The following is a 25,157-nucleotide window of genomic DNA, read 5'->3' on the forward strand; positions in this document are numbered from 1 at the left end:
GAAATTTCATTGCACTCCAAATCTCTTGTTCTAAGTTCTTCTTTCTTTATTTTTATTTGATATGTCTTGTTTAAGATTCATGTGTTGTTGTGTTATTTTTATTATGAACTAATTCTTATTTCTAGAGGAATGATGAAACAAAACTAGACACCATGTGTTGGGATTTATGAATTATGCTATATAAGTTTTCCTTATTGTTCATTTGTATTTTTCCAATCTTAATGCTTTCATTTTATTGGCCATATCTTGAATGATTCTTATGTTTATAATTTATCACTTGGAAAAGGGGATTCATAAACAAGAAAGGGAAAAATACATCGATGGTATTTATATAGTTCGGGAGGACATATATTGCTATTGAAGCCATTAAAAGAAGTTATTTCTTATTGTGTTATTTAATATTAGATTGTTGACGGGGACGTTACAATCCTTTGTTAGATAATTAGTATCTACTTAGCACTCGGGAGAGGGAGTAGATAATTTAGAATTCTTGGCTAATGTATAATAAGGACATTTATAATATAGCTACACAAAATTAACACATGGTGGATAGTTGCGTGAAATCGGACCTCTAGATCTTTTATTTCATAGTTATTTGTTATAAAAAGTTTGGTGTTATAATATAATTAAATTTATTTTCAATTTAGTTATTGGTGCAAACAAATCTGTCAATTGATTTTTCTAAATAAAATTGAGACTATTTTAATTGCAAGCATTAATTTACATTTAAATACGTACTCCTCGTGGGATCGAGACTTGTACTCGAAAATACATTTTATTACAACTTGACGTTGTGCACTTGCAAGCAATTAAGAAATCACGCGACAAGTTTTTGGCGCCGTTGCCGGGGAGTGTCTATTTTAAATTTATATTAGTATTGTTACTAATTAGTCTTTATTTTAATTTAGAGCTGTTTTTATTGTAATACATTAAACATTGATTTGTTTCTTATCTTTGTTTGACAGTGCATGCGAAGATCGCAAAATCTTGACTTGCTTATCTTTGATCCTGAGATCGAAAGAACCGTAAGAAGATTAAGAAAGACAAGAAGAGAAGAGATTCGAGCAATGGCTGAAAACAGAGATAATGAAAATCCACTCCCTGCAATACCCATCAGAGATCATTTTAGGCCGGTACTAAATGCTCATTACTCGGGCATAGCACGAGGGACTATTAATGCAAACAAATTTGAGCTTAAGCCAGCATTGATAAACATGGTTCAACAGAATCAGTTTGGGGGAGCCGCTACTGCAGATCCTCATTTACATCTCAGAACATTCCTTGAAATTACTGACACGGTAAAAATAAATGGTGTTTCTGATGATATAATTCGATTGCGCTTGTTTCCTTTTTCTCTTCGGGACCAAGCAAGAGGATGGCTCCAATCGCTTCCTTTGGGGAGTATCACTACATGGCAGGAGTTAGCAACCAAGTTCCTTGCTAAATATTTTCCACCTGCGAAGTCTGCACAGTTGAAGATAGAGATAAGTACTTTTAGGCAGACTGACTTTGAGCAATTATATGAGGCATGGGAATGGTATAATGAGTTGTTGAGGAGGTGTCCAAACCATGGTTTTGAAGATTGGGTACAGATTGAATTGTTTTATAATGGTTTGAATGGACAAACAAGAGGCACTGTGGATGCAGCAGCTGGTGGAACGATATTTGCCAAATCACCTGATCAAGCATATGATTTGCTTGAACAGATGACCATTAACAGTTATCAGTGGCCATCTGAAAGGTCAGGAGTAAAGAAGACAGCTGGTATTTATGCCGTGGATCCTATCACTTCTCTAACCGCCCAAGTTTCTACATTGACCACACAACTAGCAGCCATGAATAAAGTGAGCATACCTGACACTGAAGGTCCTTCCGTGGTTGCTGAAGAAACTCATTCTCTTGAAGAAGCCCAATATATCAACAACAGAAACTTTGGTGGATTTGGAGGATATCGAGGTAACCCTCCTCCTAATACTTATAATCCAGGTTTGAGAAATCATGAAAATTTTTCTTATGCAAACAATAAGAATGTGTTGAATCTTCCTTCGGGGTTCAATACATCAAAAGGGGAGGGAAAGCCTTCGTTTGAGGATTTGGTGGGTACATTTGTGGCTGAATCTGGAAAGAGGATGGCTAGAACTGAGTCTCGGCTTGATAGCATGGAGACTCACATAGGAAACATGGGTGCTACGATGAAATCTTTGGAGACACAAATTGGACAGTTGGCTAATGCTTTGAGAGATCAGAACAGGGGTCAATTTCCGAGTAATACGGAAGTTAATCCAAAAGAGCAGTGCAAGGCAGTCACTTTGAGGAGCGGAAAAGAATTGGAGGTTCAAAGTCCCAAGGAGATGGTGGAAAATGAGAAGTTAGTGGAAGATGTTGAGTTTGAGGTTATAACAGAGAATAAAGTTGAGGACTCTAAGACAAAAGTTGTACAACCTCCTGCATTTAAGCCTGCCATTCCATACCCTCAGAGGTTCAAAAAGAAGAGTTTAGATGATCAATTTGCAAAATTCCTTGAGATTTTTAAGAAGATACACATCAATATACCATTTGCTGATGCATTGGAGCAAATGCCCAACTATGCCAAGTTCATTAAAGATGTGATGTCTAAAAAGAGGAAGCTGCAAGAGTTTGAGACAGTGAAGCTTACTGAGGAGTGCAGTGCCATCCTACAAAAGAAATTACCACAAAAATTGAATGATCCAGGGAGTTTTACTATTCCTTGCTTTATTGGTGGTTCTCATTGTAGTAAAGCTTTATGTGATTTAGGAGCAAATATTAATTTGATGCCATTTTCTATTTTCAGGAAATTGGAGCTTGGAGAAGTTAAACCAACCACTATCACCCTACAACTTGCAGACAGAAGTCTTACATATCCAAGAGGGATCGTCGAGGATGTATTGGTAAAAGTGGATAAGTTTATTTTTCCTGCAGACTTTGTGATTCTAGATATGGAAGAGGATAATGATGCTCCATTAATCTTTGGGAGACTGTTCCTTGCAACTGGAAGGGCATTGATAGATGTGCATAAGGGTGAACTCACCTTGAGAGTTGGTGGAGAAGAAGTCATTTTTAATATTTATCATGCCATGAGGGGATCATATGAGGTAAGTACTTGTAAAAGCATTGATGTTATAGACTCATGTGTATCCTTTGACTGTGCAGGAACTAGGGACCCTTTGGAGAGTTGCTTGGTTGGAGCTGTTGAAGTTGTTAGTGAAGACGACTGGGAAGTTCAAGAGCAACTGGTGGCTCTTGAAGTATTGCATAAAGAAAAGAAAACGGATGTGTTGATTGAGGAGTTGAACGTCAAAGAGAAAATAGAGGTAATATCACCCTTTCCTGATCTGAAGGAATTGCCAAGCCACCTATGTTATGCATTCTTAGGAGAGAAGTCGACATATCCAGTAATCATATCTTCCTCCCTTACTATTGATGAAAAAGATAAATTATTGAGAGTATTGAGGGAATATAAAACTACATTGGGATGGTCGATTTCTGATATTAGGGGAATTAGCCCCACTATATGCATGCATAAAATTTTAATGGAGGAGTCGTATACTCCTTATGTGGATCATCAGAGGAGATTAAATCCGGCAATGAAAGAAGTTGTGAAAAATGAGGTGCTTAAATTGTTGAATGCTGGTGTGATATATGCTATTTCTTATAGTAATTGGGTGTCTCTTGTACAAGTTGTACTGAAAAAGGGTGGAATAACTGTGGTTAAAAATGAACATGATGAATTAATATCTACTCGTACTGTAACTGGTTAGCGAGTTTGTATGGATTATAGAAAATTGAACAATGTCACCCGAAAAGATCATTTTCCATTGCCTTTTATTGATCAAATGCTAGATAGACTTGCTGGTTATTGTCATTATTGCTTCTTAGACGGTTATTCAGGTTATAACCAGATAGCTATAGCACCAGAGGATCAGGAGAAGACTACTTTTACGTGTCCCTATGGTACGTTCGCTTTTAGGAGAATGCCTTTTGGGCTATGCAATGCACCGGCCACTTTTCAGAGGTGTATGATGGCTATATTTGCAGACATGGTGGAGGAAATCATGGAAGTCTTCATGGATGACTTCTCGGTATTTGGCTCTTCATTTGATCATTGTTTACATAACTTATCTCTTGTGTTGCAGAGATGCCAAGAAAAGAACCTAGTTCTTAATTGGGAAACATGTCACTTTATGGTCCAAGAGGGCATTGTCCTGGGACATAAAGTATCATCTAAGGGATTAGAGGTGGATAGAGCCAAGGTGGTTGCAATTGAAAAACTTCCTCCACCAAAGAACATCAAAGGAATAAGGAGCTTTCTAGGACATGCGGGGTTTTATCGGAGATTCATTAAAGATTTTTCTAAGATCACTAAACCCTTATGTAATTTGCTTGAAAAAGATTCCACATTCATATTTGATGATGATTGTTTGTTGGCTTTTGAGAAAATCAAGAGAGCATTGGTGACAGCACCAATCATGATAGTGCCGGACTGGAAGGAGCCCTTTGAGCTGATGTGTGACGCAAGTGATTATGCCATTGGTGCAGTATTGGGCCAAAGAAGAGAAAGGATGTTTAGGGCAATCTATTATGCAAGCCGTACTATGGATGCTGCACAGCAAAATTACACCACAACTGAAAAGGAGATGCTTGCTGTAGTATTTGCCTTCGACAAATTCAGGCCATATCTGATCGGCACAAAAGTAATTGTTTTTACTGACCATGCAGCCATTCGCTACTTATTTGCCAAGAAGGATGCGAAACCACGCTTGATAAGGTGGATACTGCTATTACAAGAATTTGACTTCGAGGTCAAAGATAAGAAGGGGAGTGAGAATCAAGTGGCTGACCACTTGTCAAGACTTGAGCTAGAGGATAGGAAAGAAGAAGGAGCAATACAGGAAACATTTCCGGATGAACAACTTTTTGAGGTAAGTTCAATACTCCCTTGGTTTGCTGACATTGCGAATTTTTTGTCTTGTGGTATTCTTCCTCCAGATCTGAACCACCATCAGAAAAAGAAGTTCTTTCATGATATCAAATTTTTCTTCTGGGATGATCCTTATGTGTATAAGAGATGTGCTGACCAAGTGATTAGGAGATGTGTTGACGGTGTTGAAGCACACCAAATTCTTGAGCTATGTCATTCATCTGCATATGGTGGACATTTTGGAGCGACACGAACTGCAGCTAAGGTATTGCAATCAGGTTTTTTCTGGCCTACTTTGTTTAAGGATAGCTATACCTTAGTGAAATCATGTGATAGGTGCCAAAGGTTAGGAAACATTTCTAGGCGTCACGAATTGCCACTGACAAATATTTTGGAAGTGGAACTTTTTGATGTATGGGGCATAGATTTCATGGGACCCTTTCCCCCTTCTTTTGGTCAATCTTATATTTTATTAGCTGTTGATTATGTGTCGAAATGGGTGGAAGCAATTGCCACCAATACTAAATGATGCTCGTGTTGTAGTTAAGTTTGTCCAGAAGAACATCTTCACCAGGTTTGGAACACCGAGAGCCATCATAAGTGATGAAGGTACGCATTTTTGCAATAAAATTTTCAACTCACTGTTGGCTAAATACAATGTGAAGCACAAAGTGGCACTAGCATATCATCCTCAGTCGAATGGACAAGCTGAAATATCCAATCGTGAAATTAAGCAAATTCTGGAAAAGACTGTCAACACCAACCGGAGAGATTGGGCTATGAAGTTGGATGATGCGTTATGGGCTTATCGGACTGCATTCAAGACGCCTATTGGGATGTCTCCCTATAGGCTAGTGTTTGGGAAAGCATGTCATCTGCCGTTGGAGTTGGAGCATAGAGCATTTTGGGCTGTGAAGAAATTAAATTTTGATTTGAAAGCTTCTGGTGACATTAGGAAACTGCAGTTGAGCGAGATGGATGAGTTCCGCAATGATGCATATGAAAATGCCAAGATTTACAAAGATCAGACCAAGAAGTGGCACGATAAACTCATTGTACGAAGGGAGCTCAAACCAGGACAACAAGTACTCTTGTTCAACTCCCGTCTGAAGTTGTTTCCTGGTAAGTTGAAATCACGTTGGTCAGGTCCATTTTTGGTGGAGACAGTGTACCCTCATGGGGCGATTAAGCTAAAATGCAGTGATGGGAGGACCTTCAAGGTGAACGGGCAGCGAGTTAAGCCATATTATGGATGTGAAGTAAGGCAACTTGACAACATTCCTTTGGGCGGATCGACTTGATGTAAACTTATGGTAGTCGGGCTGAAGACGTTAAACCAAGCGCTTATTGGGAGGCAACCCAAATTTTTGTTTCTCTTTTGCAATTTGTTTTTGGTTTTGCTTTTATTCTAGTATTCTTATTATAGGTTGCTTATATTTTTTTTAGTATAGTGTGTGCTTATATCTTCCCAAAACTAATGAATTCCACTTGTTTTATTCTCAGGACTCAAAAAAAATGAAGAAGAAAATATTTTTTCCCGAAGGAATACCGCACCTGCGGTACATATAAAACCGCACCCGCGGTTAAGGAAGAAAAATTTTCAAGAAATTGCCGAGAAAGCACCGCACCCGCGGTATATTTTGGAGCGCACCCGCGCAACATGTCCCGAAAGCATACCGCACCCGCAGTTGTTCTTGCACCGCGGCCGCGGTTGATTAATATTGGATTATGCTACATTTGCCGAGAGCATAACGCACCCGCGGTCTCCTGTACACCGCACCCGCGGTCATTGAATACTGAATATCAAAATTAATTCGAGAGCACACCGCACCCGCGGTTTCTTGTACACCGCACCCGCGGTCATCGAAGATAAAAATTATAAGAATTCCCGAAGGAACACCGCACCCGCGGTCTCTTGCACACCGCACCCGCGGTCGATAGTTTTACAAACAAAATGGGGCAGAAATTTTCATAATCGAAGAACACCTCTCTCAAATTTCTCTCCTTCCTTCGAAATTCTTTCTCAAGAACAAACTTTTCACACTCAATTTTTGTTATTTCTTCAACAAATTTACCACTCCAACCTAAATATCTTCATTCATTCCATCAAATATCACTTTTCTTTCCACAAAAATCAACATCAAACCTAGGGTTTCAAAGGGGCTCGAAAATTTCTTCAAATTGGATGGAGCTTTGATTTTATTCTTCAAGAAACATTTCAACATAATCAAGATGAGCAAATCCATTTCATATTTGTTGAAATTTCGAAATTGAAGGTGTTATTTGCTATGGAAGGAAATTACGTTTAGTGAAGTACATTCTTAGTATTGTGGATATTGTTGATTGGATTGTTGTGTATATTGTTGAGGTGTGCATATTGTGAGTATTAAGTTTGGGGGAGTGCAAGAATCATTAAATTTTGTGAATTGGATTGAGGAGAAGTTGGTGATTGAAAGGTGTTCGATAAAATGCCTCCAAGAAAAAAACAATCTAAGGGTGCATCATCATCTGTGAATTACAATGCAAACAGGTTTTGGGACGAACAACCGGAGGAGAACTATGGAAAGATTTTGAGCAAGAGCATTATAAAAGAAAGGGGATTTGATCTTAGTTTCCCTCGAACTGAAATTGGACTAATGCTTACTGCTCGGCACTGGGATGAGTTTGGCAGGCAGCCACAAGATGCTGTCATTTCGTTGGTGAGAGAATTTTATGCTAACCTCAAGGTTAGGCATGATCAGTTGAAGGTGTTGGTGCGAGGAAAAATGGTAGCCTTTGATGCACATACGATCAATACGTTATATGGTATCCCTCATGTAATGCACGATGAATATGAAGAATACCGGGCTGAGCATGTAAATTATAATAATATTCTTCAAACAATTTGCATAGAGGGAGCGGAATGGAGAATGAGGGATGATGTGCATGTTAGCCTAGCTAAGTCTGATCTCAAAAGTGTTGCCAAAGATTGGTATTCATTTATTTCTGCTAGGATTAAGCCTACTGAGCATACCACCACAGTCATCAAGGAGAGGGCAATTCTTACTTTTTGCATTATGACGGGGAAGACAATTGATTTAGGTCAATTGCTTCAGAGTTCGATGATTGAATATGCAAGAGGTAACTCTCCTAGTGGACTCCTCCACCATTCTCTTATCACTGCTTTATGCATAAATGCGGGAGTGACTTGGGCAGTAAATGAAGAATTGTTGAAGCCTAAAAACCCCATTGTGGTAGTTCAACCACATAGGGTAGTTAGAGGTGAACATGCTGCGGCACGTCGAGCAGAAAGGGAATTTAACAGAAGAGCTGTAGAGAGACGTGCTCAGGCTCAAGCTCAAGAACAACAACCACAACCGCAACAACGAAATAGGAGAGATAGGTTGACCCAGTTGGAAGAAGATATGCAACAACACCGCCAAGAAATGGATGCATTTCGGTTTAGGACCGACACATTTATGGGATATATGATGGATTTTACATCTGTCTTGGCTCAGCAATTTCCATCGGCTTCAACCTCTGGCAATCCATTCCCACCTCCTCCACAGTGGCCACCCATATACCACCCGCCGGAGTTCCAACCACCACAAGATGACGAAGATGATGAGGATGGCGATGACCACTGACGGTCGTCGCCCGAAGTTTGTGTATTCTCCTAATTTTCATGCTTATTTATATCGAGGACGATGCACATGTTTTACTTTGGGGGAGATTTGATTTATTTTATGTTTGCTTGTGTGTTTATTTTCTTTTGTGTGTTTATTTGTTTATTTTGTGTTTATTTATTTTTGTAGTTGTTTGCTTGTGTGTTTATAGTCATGAAAATTTTTATTTAAAATGGCCAATGATGAGAAAAGAAAAATGTTGCATTAAGAAGAAAAGTCATGTATTACATTCATGTTAATCGATCAATTTGAAAAATTTAGAGAACAATCATGAGATTTGGTAAGTTTGAGACTTATAATTTCTATACAACTCTTTGATTTTCATTTGACATCGAAATAAATTTTTGCAAACACATATATGATTGAGGCAATCTTTGATTTTATTTGGACCTATTTATATTGTTCATAAATATTCATTTGAAGCCCTCTTGAGCCTATATGAAAAAAAAGAATTGTGTTCTTGAAATTTTTTGGAAGCTAAGCACTTTTCTTTTGAGATGCATTGAGACACCATTTTCACGATGATTAGATTCTACTTTGTGTTGGTGAATTGAGATTTTGTCTAGAATTATCCAAACATCACTCAAGGCGAAATACGGACAAATTATGATTTAGGAATGATTTAGGTGATTTTTGGATCGATTGAGCCTTTCAAGCTACCAAATAAAAAGAATTTATCATTTGTCACCTCTTTGAACTTAAATGAATTCGAATGGCACACGTTAATATGTGTAAAAGACCCCCATTCGATGTTCTTTCAAATATCCCACATTTACTACCCCGTTGAATATCTTAAACATTAATTTCCTACCTTCTCAAGGGAGTAAGAATTCAAAGGATCAAAGAAATGAAAATTCTCCTACAAAAGAAAAGAAAAATGAATGATGTTACATTGATGAAGTTGGAGAAAAAGGGGAGAAAAAGAGATGAAATAAATAAAAAAATTGGAGATAAAAGAATAAGTGAAGTTTGCAAAAGAAATAAAATTCAACTTACTCCCTTATTTGAACTCCTAATCTTTATTTGTAGCCATGAGCCAAGGCCTAACAGTATAACCATTGAAAATCCTATTAACCTAGTCATAGTTGTCCAATATACTAGTGGAGAGTGATTGGGAGGATCTAGCTAATGGACAATCGATAAACACTTTCATTGAGTAAGAATCTTGATCAATTTTACACATACCTCATTGCATCAAATATTTATTGGGTATCCATTTCTTGAATGAATATTGCTTTGAACCAAATTTTTACCGGAAAAGACCTCTTGATTTGTGTTTGTAAAAATTGAAATTGATTGAGAATGTTTTGAAACATGAGTTGAAGAGATTAGAAGTTAAGAAAATTAACCGATTGCATGATTTTATCCGGATGAACAAGTGGTTGGATTGATTTGAATTGTGAATGCATGAAGAGTTAGTTAAAATATCTTGAGGTCAAGTTCTTTAAAATATTTCATGACTTGTTTGTTTGTGTTGTTTTGTTTTGCTCGGGACTAGCAAAATCTTAAGTTTGGGGGAATTTGATAAGTGCAATTTATTGTACTTTTATTACTTGTTTTTAACTTGAAATTTTGTTATTCTTGAGCAGATTTTATGTGATTTGTTGTTGTTTTTGTTGTTGTAGTTTGGAAGCTTAGAATAGAATTTAGAGTAGCAAATTGTTGAATTGGAGTAGTGCAAAAGATAAAATGGCCGAAGTATGACCGCACCCGCGGTCCTTCTTTCACCGCACCCGCGGTCACTGAATTTCGAGACTGAAAGTTTCTCCGAAACAACACCGGACCCGCGGTCCTTCTTTCACCGCACCCGCAGTCCTTCGCAAAACAGAGTCCGAAAAATCTGTAACTTTGTGGACTTCGAATAAAAGAAGAGGAAAATGGTGTGCTGCGTGGGGAAGTTTGTCTGGACTATAAAAGGCTTCTATTATTCACCATCTAGGGTATTGGGGAGCAAAGGAAAGGAGAGGAGGCTACAAAGAAAGGATTGAAGCTCAAGTTCATCATCCTTGGAAATTTATTGCACATTTCTGGACAGAAATTTCATTGCACTCCAAATCTCTTGTTCTAAGTTCTTCTTTCTTTATTTTTATTTGATATGTCTTGTTTAAGATTCATGTGTTGTTGTGTTATTTTTATTATGAACTAATTCTTATTTCTAGAAGAATGATGGAACAAAACTAGACACCATGTGTTGGGATTTATGAATTATGCTATATAAGTTTTCCTTATTGTTCATTTGTATTTTTCCAATCTTAATGCTTTCATTTTATTGGCCATATCTTGAATGATTCTTATGTTTATAATTTATCACTTGGAAAAGGGGAATTTATAAACAAGAAAGGGAAAAATACATCGATGGTATTTATATAGTTCGGGAGGACATATATTGCTATTGAAGCCATTAAAAGAAGTTATTGCTTATTGTGTTATTTAATATTAGATTGTTGACGGGGACGTTACAATCCTTTGTTAGATAATTAGTATCTACTTAGCACTCGGGAGAGGGAGTAGATAATTTAGAATTCTTGGCTAATGTATAATAAGGACATTTATAATATAGCTACACAAAATAACACATAGTGGATAGTTGCGTGAAATCGGACCTCTAGATCTTTTATTTCATAGTTATTTGTTATAAAAAGTTTGGTGTTATAATATAATTAAATTTATTTTCAATTTAGTTATTGGTGCAAACAAATCTGTCAATTGATTTTTCTAAATAAAATTGAGACTATTTTAATTGCAAGCATTAATATACATTTAAATACGTACTCCTCGTGGGATCGACACTTGTACTCGAAAATACATTTTATTACAACTTGACGTTGTGCACTTGCAAGCAATTAAGAAATCACGCGACACTTATCTATGGGATCCTGGAATCACAAGGATTCATCCGAGACATCGATGAGCATTTGTCTATGGTGACTGAAGATTGCCTGCTCGAACTCTTCACAAGAAATCGGAAGCTAGATCTTCCTTGGCCAGAATCTAGTGTTGCCCCTGATGTTAGGAACATGTGCTCTACCTATGACTATATCCAGCTTGCCCCTAATGTTTTAGAAGCCCAGATTGTCTTTGCACTTAAAAAAATCGTTCAAGTCAAAGAATTGATAATTCATTATGAATTCCAATTGACTCATTACAAACTTTTATCGGACGTGTCAGTCCATTTTTAATAAAAGGGGAAGATAGCAGTGGTGCACAAACTTTTGAAGCAGGACCATCAGGAACAAAAGAAAGTGATAACACTGAAGACGAAGCTGACGAAACTGCTAGCATTGATAATGATGGATTATTTTATTTTATCTACTCTGAGTTTGTTTATTTTTGAGTTCTTCTTAAATTCTTGTTAACTCATTAGGTGTTTAATTGTTTGTAATCATCTGATTAAATGTTATGTAGTAAATGTTTTGCCCAGTTTTGTCAAGATTGCTAACAACACCAAAACTAACATGATCAAATTCAGGGGAGATGTGTTTTCAAATTCAGGGAAGCTAATTGGAGTTGCATCAACTCATAGACTGTGCTTATTTTGTCCAGAAAGGAAAAAAAGAGGATATCGAAAGGAAAAATGTCTTGCCTTTCAATACACAAATTTATCTCCTAAATTATTTTACTTCTTTATAAGATTTTGCATAGTAATTTTATCTTTTTAAAATATCGAGTTTCTTAAACTCTAGATTTGATTTTTATTATTTGGAAAAATTTGTTTCCTAATAAAAGACTAATTTCCTTATTTTGTATAAATCTATTCAAGCACATCAAGATCAACACAAGTTTGTATTTATTCAAGATTAACCGATACACAGAAATGCGTCGGTCAAAAGTGCCAGAAAATCGAGATAAACAATACACGAGAGAATTTTTGCGAAGAACTCGTAAAGACAAAATATCGTAATTATATTGTGTTGTCGTTGAGTGTTCGAGACATCTGAAAACAAAGTGTTGAATTAAGTTTTTGTTTTGTTGGTCCAGTTTTCGGTATATTTTTTTGCATTCCTTGGTTGTGTTTTAAGTTTGGTTAATTATTTTAGTAAGCAATTTTTTTACTCAACTTGATGAGGAAATTAATTTTTTATTGAATCACTAGTATTGGTTTTTTAAACTGAGTTTAAATTTTGCCATGAGACATCACATAAGTATTTATAATTGTTGTATATTTATTTCTGGGATATTTTAATTAAGTTAATTATTTGTGTGTTTTATTAATTCGCTGCATACTCTCATAAGATGTTATAACATCTAAGATAACATTTATATTTGATACATACAATTATTACCGTTGATGTTAAACAAAATACTTTCATTTTCCATGGATCCAATTTGTCTTAACTTGGAGTGTTCACCCAGCTTACGGCAACGCAAAGGTGGACCAAAACGCAAATGACACCGCTCTTTGAATTCAGTCGAGATGATGCAACAAAATTGTCTCATCTTGGGTTTATTCCATACGGCTCGAATATTCGATTAACTATATTATTTTTGTTCCTTCATTCAAATATAATATTATTCTTTCCTATTCTCAACTGTCAATATTTGCAATAATACTAAACAATTAAATAACTTGTATATCATTAAAGATAGCTTATATGTAAACAAAAAAATGAGGTAAATAATTCTATTATAAAAATAACCATATTTTATATGACTTTTTTTTGTAAGGAAAATGTCAATTATTTGTTTGTAATACATTTTCAATCAATATCTCGAATTTCAATGAGAATATACAATCTAATATCGTGCGTTTATAATTGTTATTTAACTAATAATATAATAGTCATCTGGGTGACCTTCTGAGAAGTTCTCATGCGTCAAGTTGCTGACGTTGCGCCGCTTGATCTGGTTGGCTAAGTGGGCCATAAAAGAGTAGCATCAGATCTTAATAGGTTGTACTATCTGAAACGTCTACTAATTTAAAATGGGGAAATATTTTTTTCTTTTTGAAAGCTCACATTGTTGAAAATAAACATTTACATAATTTTTCATGCATGCAACTCCCTTGGAAAGAATATCATCTAAAAATAACACCCGCAAACATTCGACATTTAAAATGTTGCAGTAAAAATAATTCCAATATGTCCCACAATTATGCATAATTAAAATAAAACAGGTCAAATTCTGAAGATCAACAGCATAACGTAAAACGTATAAAATCGCTCATGTCTACTAAAAGCTCAAGAAAACGTAATGTGCAGAAAAGTGTGGTCCTCTGGTCGTGCTCGCACATCCAGCCCTGCCTATTCAGAGTTCGGTACCTCCAGTCTCCTTATCTAAATTCTCACCTGCATCAAACACGTCTAGTGAGTCTAAAGACTCAACACACCTGCACCGTAAATAGCAAATAAATATACATAGCATGCAGCAGTGAAAAATACCACACTAAATGTAACGCCCCGAAAATTTAAAGGTCCACGCGAACCACTATGCATGCAATTATTAAAAATTCTCTTGCATTTTAATTAAATGTTTTAATTGCATGAATTAATTATGTTGTGTATATTTGCATGTTTAAAATTATATTTTCTACATGGTTGCATTAAAATGTATTTCTAAAGTTTATTCGAGTGGCGATCGAAGAACGGAGACCGATGACTGAAAAATAGAAATGTTTTTATTAAATAATTGTTTTTGATTATTTAAAATATGGGTGATGCTTTTTTTATTTAAAAAAAATAAATATGGGGTTTTGAGGTGATTTTATATGCCGGGACGTAATTTTTATCGGTGTTGGTTTTTCAACAAAAATACGAATTTTTTGGCAACCCGGCTAATAAATTCACAAACTTATCTTATCAAAACTATTTTAATAATTTAATTAAATATTAATCAAGCTTTAATGGGCCTAAATTATGCTTAATAGTCCTAAGCCTTGATTAGTGAATTAATTATTATAAAATATGTAAACCCACCTCCAAACCTACACAAAAATCACGCCACTTTCAGATTTCTTTTGCACACACCAAATTCATCAAGCTTTACACGGCCACCAACAAGGATATTTGAAGGGAAAATCATCAATTTTTCAAGGGATCTTCAAGCCGTCGTCTTTGTACCATCGTTCGTCAATTCGTCAACATTATTTCGTGCGTTAATAACGCAAAGGCACGCATATTTCTTTCTTTCAACATCTATCACACCATATTAATTATCTAAACTTATTTTGAAAGGAAAAACATGACACAAACACTTTATTTTCGTAATTATGTGCCTCCATGTTCTAACTTGTGGTTGTTTGATTCCAAAAGCATGTTTATAATGATTTAAAGGGGCTGCCATGTCTAGGACACATTCAGCCATTGTTTTACACGGGTATAGGATCCTAGAACATCACCAATACGTTGCACGAACACGAACATGAAAGCGGGAACCGTAGGATTGGATTAGCCAAGAAGGGCCGAGAGTTTGTGTCTTCATGGGTGCGGTTTGATGCATGGGGCTTAGGGGCTCGACCAGGGCTCGTCCAGGGTTAGGGGAGGTCTCGGTCTAGGGCTGGGTTGAGTCCTAGGTTGGCTAGGGCTCATGCTAAGGGGCTGGAGAAGAGTCCTTCCTGTGCAGGTTTAAGAGTGGCCGAGAGATTTTCAGGGGAATGGTTCGGTTGAGGGCTGGGCTAGGGTGGTCCAGGTGATGGCTCAGGGTGGTCCAAAGTGGGTCAGGGAGGCTAGGGCTCGTTGGTGGCCAGGGGCGGAGCCAGAAATATGGCTCCGCTCGGGCTAGAATTTTAAACTCTAAAATTTTTTAATATTTTAAATTGATCTATCCGGGCTAATATCATATTATTTCAAAATTATAGAAAATTTACATATAAATTTTTTTAAAAAAAATAGGGCCACCCGGGCTAAAGCCCGGGTAAAGAGCTATGTAGCTCCGCCCCTGTTGGTGGCTGCTGCAAAGAGTCCCACGCAAGTAGGACTCTCGCGCACATAAGGGGACGCGCAGGTGCTGTCCATGTACAGCACCTTGCTGCTTGGTTCAGGGGCTCGGGCTTGGGGTGGCTCGGGTCTGGGACTGGTCTAGGGTCAGTAAGGGTCGAGAGGGGTCGGTGGTTAAGGGCTGTAAGTGTCCTAGACAAGGTAGGAGTCATAACACTAAAAGGAGACTCACGCACATACACTCATGTAATTGGGTCTATTGTCCAGCAGGGTTTGGACGAGGCAGGGCTAGGTTTAGGGGCTTGGGCTTGGTTAGGAGGGTCCATAGATGGGTTGGCTAGGTTTTGGCTCAAGGTGGCTCGGGCGTGGCTCGGGTGGTTCGATAATGTGTCAAAAATGAGATTTTAATAACTAAAATTGAATCCATGGGTCGACGGGGGTGGCTCATGACTTGGAAGGGTAGAATAAATCATAAAAAGGTTATGTTAAAAATTTGGGATCAAAATATTGAGTTTTTGGATTTAATCAGGATTTAATCGCCTCACGAAACGCTAATTAACAAGTTAATTGAAACGCCTAGTTGTAAGCCTTATAAAATTATGAAAAATTAGGTTTAAGCTTAAATAATTATTAAAAGTCTAATTTTTGAATTTGGGAATTTTATATTAAGGTTTGGTTTAATTCGGGATTAAAACGCATTAATATGTCACATTTAAAGATTAATTTAAAAGTTCTCGATTTAAGCCAAATAAAAAGATGAGAAAATTCATGTAAGCTTAAATAATTATTTGGGACATGTTAGAGTCAATGAATTCAAGAAAAAAGTCAAAATCAAGGAGTTTTACGTCTAGGGGTAAAACGGTCTTTTTGCCCCTAAAATTAGTAAACGTCATGGCAGTGCCCTGAATGCTGTTTTATGTGCTAATATGATTATTTCCTATAGTTATGGATGTTTATGGAATTTTTTATGTTAAAATGATATTTTAAATGTTTATGGGGTTTTATATGTTAAAATGATATTTGAAATGTTTAGGGAATTTTATATGTTTATGATTTAATATATCAAAATGTTATTTAAATGTTTTGAGGTTAAAATGTCATTTAAAATGTTTATGAAATGTTCATGATTAAATTATGATTTTTAAATGTCTATGGGATTTTTATGATTTAAGGTTGACATTTAAAATACATAATGCATGCTTGGTTTCAAAACAAAAATGTTATGTTATGCACGATTTTATAAAGTGATGAGAATGTTAAAAGTTGAAGGAAGTGAAGTAATTGTGACTATTGAGGTAACGGTATGAGGTAACGGTATGTGATAACGGTATAAGGTAACGGTATGTGGTAACGGTAAGAATGGAATATCGTGAGGGGAAAGGGCCCTAGAGGGAGCCCATTATGGGAAAAGGCCCCATAGGGAGCCCCAACGATCGTATTCTATTTGAAAGAGGATAGGCCAGGGCTCAGTTGACCGGTGAGAGTGTTGCTGGTGTCCCCCGCCGCCCAGTACTGCGGTTTCATGTAGATGGATCCATCGACTTTTGAGGTTTAAGGAAAGTCACAATTAACGATTTGAATTCAACAAAGGAAAAAGAAAAAGGAAAAATGTTTATGATCATGAAAAATATTTTATGTTATGTCATGTTGAGGAAAAAAGAAAGGTTAAGGTTTATGTTATGCATGTCATGAAAATGTTTATATTTAAAGTTGATGCATCATTATGAAAATGTTTCTATTTAAAGTTCATGCATCATAAAATGGTTTATGAAAATGTTTATGATTGAAGTTTATATATGCATCTTCATGAAAACGATATTTTAAGTACAAGTATTTTTCACTGTTATATGTTGACTGTATTACGTATTACTTGTTATCAAGGATATGACGTGTTGAGTCTTTAGACTCACTAGGTGTGATTGATGCAGGTGATTATGATAATTATGATAATGGAGGTCTTGATGGTTGACTTTGCTAGACTGAAGGTGCATATAACCCGAGGACCGACGCTAGTTTTCCGCACTAGTTATGATTTATGATTTCAAGTTATGTTAAAAATATTTTACGACTTTTTATTCATGTTTTGAGAGGTTTTTGAGATATTATAGTATGGGCTATATTTCACAATTATAAAGTTGGTTGTTTTATTTTAAAATGATGTCCAAAATATTTTATGAAATTTTCGGTGGTTCGGCCGATGCTAGGGAGGTTTAAAAAAAAATTCTAGTACTTTTAAATAATCAAAAACAATTATTTAATAAAAATATTTTCTATTTTTCAGCCATCGGTCTTCAGTTCCTCGATCGCCATTCGAATAACCTTTAAAAATACATTTTAATGCAACCATGTAGAAAATATAATTTTAAAAATGCAAATATACACAACATAATTAATTCATGCAACTAAAACATTTAATTAAAATGCAAGAGAATTTAATAATTGCATGCATGTGGTTCGCGTTGACCTTTAAATTTTCAGGACGTTACACTAAACATATATTTCATGAACTTAAAAGCATGAACATAAACGTGTTGTATAAAATCATAACGTGTCAAAACATGTCCCATCATATCATCATATACGTATACATTTATTTTTAATTGAATTTAGTTGATTAGCTGTGACTTTCGTATCAGCTCTATTCGATGGATCCATCTATAAACCGTGGTACCCGGTGTCGGGGACATCAACGACAACATTACTCGTCCACTGAGCCTTGGCCTCAGCTCATAATATCTCATATAATCGTGTTAGTCACAACCAAATTTCATCCTTCAAAACGTGTCATCATGTTCACTACTTAATAAAAACATTCATATACGTAAATTTTCCTTGAAACCAAGCATGCACCGTATTTTTCTTAGTTACAAAAAAAAAGATCATATACATTATGCATATACATTTAAAAACATGATAAGTTTGTGCTTAGGGCGCTGTCAGGACTAAAATCTCACCCTTGTTGCAAAATGACCATTTTACCCCTAGACCTCTAAAATTCGACCCGAAGCTTACCAAACTCCTTGAAACATCCAAACACATATTTATAAGCCTTAAACCTTCGCTCGGACCCTGAAATGCTGCTGGAAATTTCCTGCTACTTCCCTTACGAACCCTAGCTGCACCATATTCAGAAACCAACGCTCCTAGGCTCTACCGGCTCGCACCAACCATGAACCAAGCCACCTAGGACCAAGACTAGACCCTACTGTACCTACCAGACCCACTGCCACAGCCCCATGCAAGCCGTGGAACACCAAAAGCCGAGGACTCCCAAGGACTCCCTACCCACTACCTCTCCTTCTCACCACGAGCAGTCGGCTTCGGGGCTTGTTCCAGCAGGGGTCGGACCCTTCCATGCCTTGTCTCAGACCCACTAGGGCCTGGTACGTGGCTTGGATCAGTCCTTGCACCGCTGGCTCAGCCCCTTACGAGTTGTCTCTCAAAAACCGCAATCCTCAAGGGTCATACAATCTCGGCCTACAACAACCTCTCATCCTCTCGACTCCAGTATCGACATGATCAGCCTCTTAGGACCCTAGTTCGGCAGCCCCTTGCATCTTGGTATACAAAAACATGAGAGGTGCAAAGGTTTTGTATGCATAAGCCATGAAATCGACGCACCACAATTGAAAAACATGCAAGATCGGTAAACCCATTCACATGCACACATGACATCATACATAAGGAGTGAATGATGAGAAAAAAAAGGGTAGGAAGCGTGCCTTAACGATTTTTGCTTACAAACGTGAAGGTGTACGCGTCGGAGAGGCACTGCAGGAGCGGGGAGTGACTTTTCTTGAAAGAACAATGGAGGAAAACATTGCTGCTGGTTTTTCATGTCAATGAGGCGGCTGGAGGGTGGGAGGGACGATTGATATGTGAGTGTTAGGGTCAGGGAGTGTTTAGAGTAATAGTTGAATAAGTAATTAAAATGTTAGTGGGCCGTAACTTTTATTTAAAAAGATTAAATAGGTTTTGAGCCTATTAAGCTTAAAAATAGGTCCATCAAGTCCAAACACACTCCCGAAAAATATTTCGTTTTGGTAAGTTTTTTGAAAATATTACCTGAACTCTCAAAAGTCATCTGATTCAATAAAATTTGCGTAATAGATAAAAATAAAATTTTGCAGGTAAAAATATCCGATAAAGCCCATTTTTGAAAAATACACTTAAAAACACTTCATATTGATTAATAAACATTAATCCCTTCATAAAATAATTTTTCTGATTAATCCTCGGTCTCCATTCCTCGTTCGAGCACGAAATGCATCTAGAAACCCTAATGCATGAAGTTTTAAAATAATCGTGAAATAAATTCTATTATGAAATAATTATGCATTAAATGCATAAAAATAAATAAAAACATCATTTAAATTAAATCCTCTATTGCATGCATTCATATTACGTAAATTAAATTTCCTAGACCTTACACTGTCTCTGCTGGGGACATGGCCGACGGTAAAGAAAAGATAAGACTGATCTCTAAGAGATATGAGACAGCATCAGCAGATAGAGGGCACCTCCTCAAACTCATGGGCCTAACAGCTCGACTCATTAGAACCCAAGTAGGCTCTACACTGTCACAAGTATAAGGAAATAAAGTCGCGCATCGGCTAACAGCTATATCTTTGATTTAGTGGTAAGCGTTTGATCCTAACACGATGACATATGAAAAGTCACATCAGTAGTTAAATAAAAAATGACCAAAAATCGAAAGACACAAGATAAAAACTGAAATTAGACAACACAATGGACTAAAATCTTAAACAGATACACATAAGACAAAAATTACAGTTTTCTTGACTAGATGTGTTATGGCTCGCGATGTACTTGGCCAGATTTTTTTTTATAAAGAAAGAAGAACAAAAATGAAGGTCAAAAAGCCTTTTAGAACGCATATTATTTTCACTTTTAGAGGTTAAGAAGACACAAACACATAAACCCCAGCCTAGCAATCAGGCAAACAACCAGAGCAAGAGACATACAGACAACACAAATTCACACGCAACACAACCTAGTTGGCTTGTATCACTTTTCCGCCTGCCTCTGTCGTATCGTCTCTAGCAATGTGGACATTCTGAAACTGGTGAGTAACCTCATTGGCCGGTCCATCTACAACTACAGTCTCTAGTTCCGATAGAGGACGTCCCAGATGCCATATTCTAATAGTCCCATCTTCAGATCCTGAAGCATAAGATTCGCCTCCCGGAGAGAAACGCACACAGTGGACTGGATCATGGTGCCCCTTGTTGCATCCTGCACATGATCAACACATTTAAAAAGTAAAACAAGAAACAATCAACGCAACATAAAATGTTACGTGCAACGAATGACCATTGTGAGATTGATAAGAGTTTCTCAAATAATTGTGTTTTTAATCAGTTTTGCAATTGGACAATGCACACTAATCTATCACCTCACTTCCAGGCCCTTCTTCTATGGTATATATGATAGGTGGATATCTTGATACCATATTTTTATAATAATTAAATACTACATAAAACGCAGCAGTCGACGAATCCCTAAAGAATACAATTTTGGAACATCAAATGTGCATTTCCAAATGCCAGTGTTGTAAATGGTGGGTAGGCCGTGGCTAGGCGGTTGAATTTTTTTTACTTTTTTTTATACATAATTATATATAATCATGCAATATATGCATAAATTAAATTGGGTGATTGGGTTGAATATCATGTTTTAAATAGAAAGTATAGAAAGTGATAATACATTATTTTAAAATTTTGTTGACTTTTGACGCCTCACAACCTACCTCGGCTCACCTTTGACCGCCTAATGCAAAGGAGGTGCGGTCAATGGTCGTCTCGACCGTCATTTAGAAGACTGTCAAATAAAATTTACATTGAAACCTAGAGAAATGGTGGAAATCAAGAAATTGAAAAAGCAAAGAAGAAAATGTTTTGATGAATAAAGCACCAAAGATCTTACCAACTTCTGCACCTGTGTGAAAATCAAAGACATGAATCCACATGTCTTCTCCACCAGCGATGAACTTATTACCATACTTTGGCTCAAATGAAGCAGATTCCACAATGCAGGTAACTCTTTACTAATCCATAGCTTATAAAGGAAAAAATGCAGATATTTGATAACCAAAACAACTAGAAATAGCTTTCTTCGTTTATTTGATGATTAGATATATTGGCATACTGATTTGCATCCCAAAATTTGACAGCTGACCCATCAGTAGTTGTTATATAGCGGCCATCTTGACTCACTTCGGCACTAGTTACAGAGGGCTTGGTCTCAAGCGTTTGAACAATCGTACCAGTTCTCACATCCCGTAACCTGGTGACAATAAAATGATAACGATTAGGTCAAATGGACATGGAAAAATAGAAGACTTCAACAGAGTTTTACAAGAGACAAATTCAAACAGAACAGAAAGCTTTCTGTGAATATAAAGATAAACAGAATCTAAGGGATGCCTACAGACCTCTCCCCTCCGACATCAGTACAAGATCCTAAGATCGATTGATCACTATGGAGCCAAGTAACGGTAGAGACAGAACCAGGGGCCTTTTCAATTTCCCTTAAATAGCATCAGGCCGATTTATATCAAATACACGAAGAGCTTTTTCCGTCCCTCCATTTGGCAGAAAGTGGCTATCCTGCAATTTCAGATTCTAGATTGGTTAGGTCTATACATCACACTTTGAGCTGCACCAAATAAATTTGCTTGACAAGCCAGTAGAAAAGCTGGATAAATTTTGTACCAAATTCCTTAAATCAGATATGAATGAATAGTAAAAATATTCACATGATGTTAGGTTAACATATTTGGCGTACCTCTGAGAAGGCACATGAATGCACTATGTGCTAGTGTTCAAATGAATGCAATTCATCCCCAGCTAATGCATCCCATAGTTTCCTGCAACTAGTCGGTGCAAAGATATAAAACAGAGCTCATCCATTAGCCAACAAAGCTAAAATTTTGAATAAGCTTCTACTTGACATGCTCAGTGGACAAGATCAATCAACACAACAAAGATGGTGGACGATTTGGTTCACCACATACGCAGAAAAATCAGCCGATGCCGAGGCAGCTCAAGAGCATGTTTATCCAAGCAACAACTCTACACTGCACCTTTATGACCTTGAAATGTTCCAACCCAATCTCCAGTCTCTCCGTTTCTCAACATGGGAGTGGCATCTGAGAAGGAGCAGCCATTAATATTACATAAATGAACCAAAGATATCCAGAGGTGATTTTTTATGCAATCATTTTTTAAATTGCTGCAATTCCACCTAGGCAATGCATGGTATCTAGTTAGACCTATCCTACCAATGCCAAATCTTCTTCTCCTACAGAAATGTGTTAGGTGGTCTCAATACTCAAAATGTAACATATAATACAAGGGATCAGTCCATCAAAAATGTGATCATTTAGGTCATAGTTACAAATGTTGGGATAGTGCAACACCAATACACCATAATCAAAGTCATTGGTAAAATAACGACTCACAAATTACAGGTCTTAAATGAGAAACAAAAACAATGGGGCCTACGGGAAATATTGTTAAAATTTCTAAATTTTACGATAAATGCCCAATTTTCTATCTATTCCTATTAAATAATAAACGAAAATGTCAAAAGAAATGCCATGTAACATAAGCCATTCCACTGCGTGGATCTTAATGAAATCACCAATATAGATCATAAACCCAAGAGAACCGAAAGAAGAACTCAAAGGGAAACATTAGCCAACAAGATAGGAGATTCGTAATACTTATTTGACGTTTCGCATGTTGTGAAACTGACCCAGGACACCTTAAGACTCAAACCATAATTGTAAGTTATATTAAGCCAAAAGAAGAAGAAGATGGTGATTTCATCTTACCCTTGCCAGCACTGACAAGGAACAAACCATCAGGTGTGACTGGGCTATAGAATACATCGACCACTGGCCAAGAATGACCATGGCAAACCATTGGAGCTACAACCTTCTTCTTATCCATTATTCACCAGATCAATATACAACCCTAAAAAAATGATCAAAAACTCTTCCCTCCAAAGCAAAGAAAACCTAAATCTCCAATCCCAATTTCAGGGAATCAACATACTCCTTAAAATTGGACAATAATCAACACAAAAAAGACCAATTACCCGCAAAAAATTAGTCTTGGTTTGATTTCTCAAAAAGACAACAAAAGTTACCCTTTTAGGTATGAAAAGAAGAATGACTGGCTATGAGCAGTAAAATTCTACAACTCCGACATATATGAAGTAAAAACCTGCATCTATGGTATATTGGCTGCAGTGGGAAGGAAACCCCAATTTCTGGCTAAGTACGATCGCTTGAAATTCTACACGGATCCTCATATCCTAACCCTAAACAGATTGAATTCACAACAATTGATGAAACATGTTACTTGCTATGACAGAGCGGCGAGTGTGATTTTTTTTTTTTTTTTTTGCATGGGAAGATCCACGAATGTGTCGTGGCTCAATAACTATAATTCCTGACATGAAATGGAAACTGGTTGTGCTCGAGGTTTACAAGAAAGAAACTGAAAAAGAGAATCGAAATCCGAAGTTCTTAATTGCTAAATCATGGTCGATTTTCATTTTTTTCTTTTTGTGTTATTGGAGAATTTATTAGAATGAATGTATTGGTGTTTTGTAAGATAAAAATGTATTGGGTTATTGGACTATGCTAGAAGTTTAACTGTAATGTCGAAAATATTTAAAAAAAATAAAAGATTTTATTCAACATTTCTAAATTTTAACTCGATCCTAATAATGTACAACCCGAAAGATAAAAATGCAATGTTAGGGTAATACCTCGACGATCTTATGACATTGATTTATTCTGGTGTTTTGTTGAAAATGTAATGAGAAATATGTATTATCTGCTGTGTTTTCCAAGTTCTTTCCTCATGTGACATTGATCATAGAAAAGTATTATTGCAAATATCAATTATATGTCATAGAAGATTGTTTGTGGTTATTGTGTACTGATGTACATATTTTTGCTTATATACCTACTCTTTTGGAAACTCAAAACATCAACAATTTCTAGCTCTTGTCAAGTCTTATTGTGTGGACCCGGACGCTAATCATACTCTTAATCATCATTAGGACAATTTAATCAATTATAATAAACAGGGTCTAATTTTTTTTTTCTTTTTAAAACGCAAATGCGGAAACGTAATGGAATTTGACTAATATACATATCAGTATAAAAGTACAATCATGTACAACAAGCATTCAAACTAGACTAAGGTTCAACTACTAGATGTCAAGTGTCAAAACCATATTTACAACAAGTCCGGGATCACCATGCTAACTTGTCCTCTCTCTCATCATCTTCTTGACGCTGATCCTGTCACACCTGTTGTCATGCACACATACAAACAAGACAACAGCCGGATAACTCCGGTGAGAATAAATCCCAGTATAAACAATGTATACATACAATTAACTGAACTAACATAAAAGCATGGAACATATATCACTGCATGTATCATAATCTGAAATTTGATTCAATATCAAACAGTAAATAAAACATGGATCGTAATCTACGAAACATAATCTATACAATCTGTAATTCAATTCTTGACTCGGCATCTCAGACTCGACTCATCTCTCTTCTAATCTAGGGATCCCGATGAATAAGAACGTAACAAGTCTCTCACCTACTACTACCGTTCGCGGTGGTGG

At 36.6% G+C, this 25,157-nt stretch overlaps 1 protein-coding gene and 1 pseudogene across 1 annotated transcript; one reads left to right on the plus strand and one right to left on the minus strand.

The window, feature by feature from the left end:
- The first annotated feature begins 1,835 nt into the window (after positions 1-1,835).
- On the plus strand, positions 1,836-6,240 carry LOC142538599 (uncharacterized). Its single transcript, XM_075643912.1, has 8 exons — positions 1,836-1,986; positions 2,068-3,332; positions 3,588-3,774; positions 3,862-3,972; positions 4,411-4,712; positions 4,821-5,351; positions 5,446-5,548; positions 5,879-6,240. The coding sequence occupies exons 1-8, from the start codon at positions 1,836-1,838 to the stop codon at positions 6,238-6,240; spliced, it is 3,012 nt and encodes a 1,003-aa protein (XP_075500027.1).
- A 14,107-nt stretch (positions 6,241-20,347) lies between these two features.
- On the minus strand, positions 20,348-24,067 carry LOC142541019 (uncharacterized; annotated as a pseudogene).
- Positions 24,068-25,157: the final 1,090 nt, after the last annotated feature.

This window comes from Primulina tabacum, chromosome 3 (genome assembly GCF_025594145.1).
Source record: "Primulina tabacum isolate GXHZ01 chromosome 3, ASM2559414v2, whole genome shotgun sequence".
In the NCBI taxonomy this organism is placed as follows: Eukaryota; Viridiplantae; Streptophyta; class Magnoliopsida; order Lamiales; family Gesneriaceae; genus Primulina; species Primulina tabacum.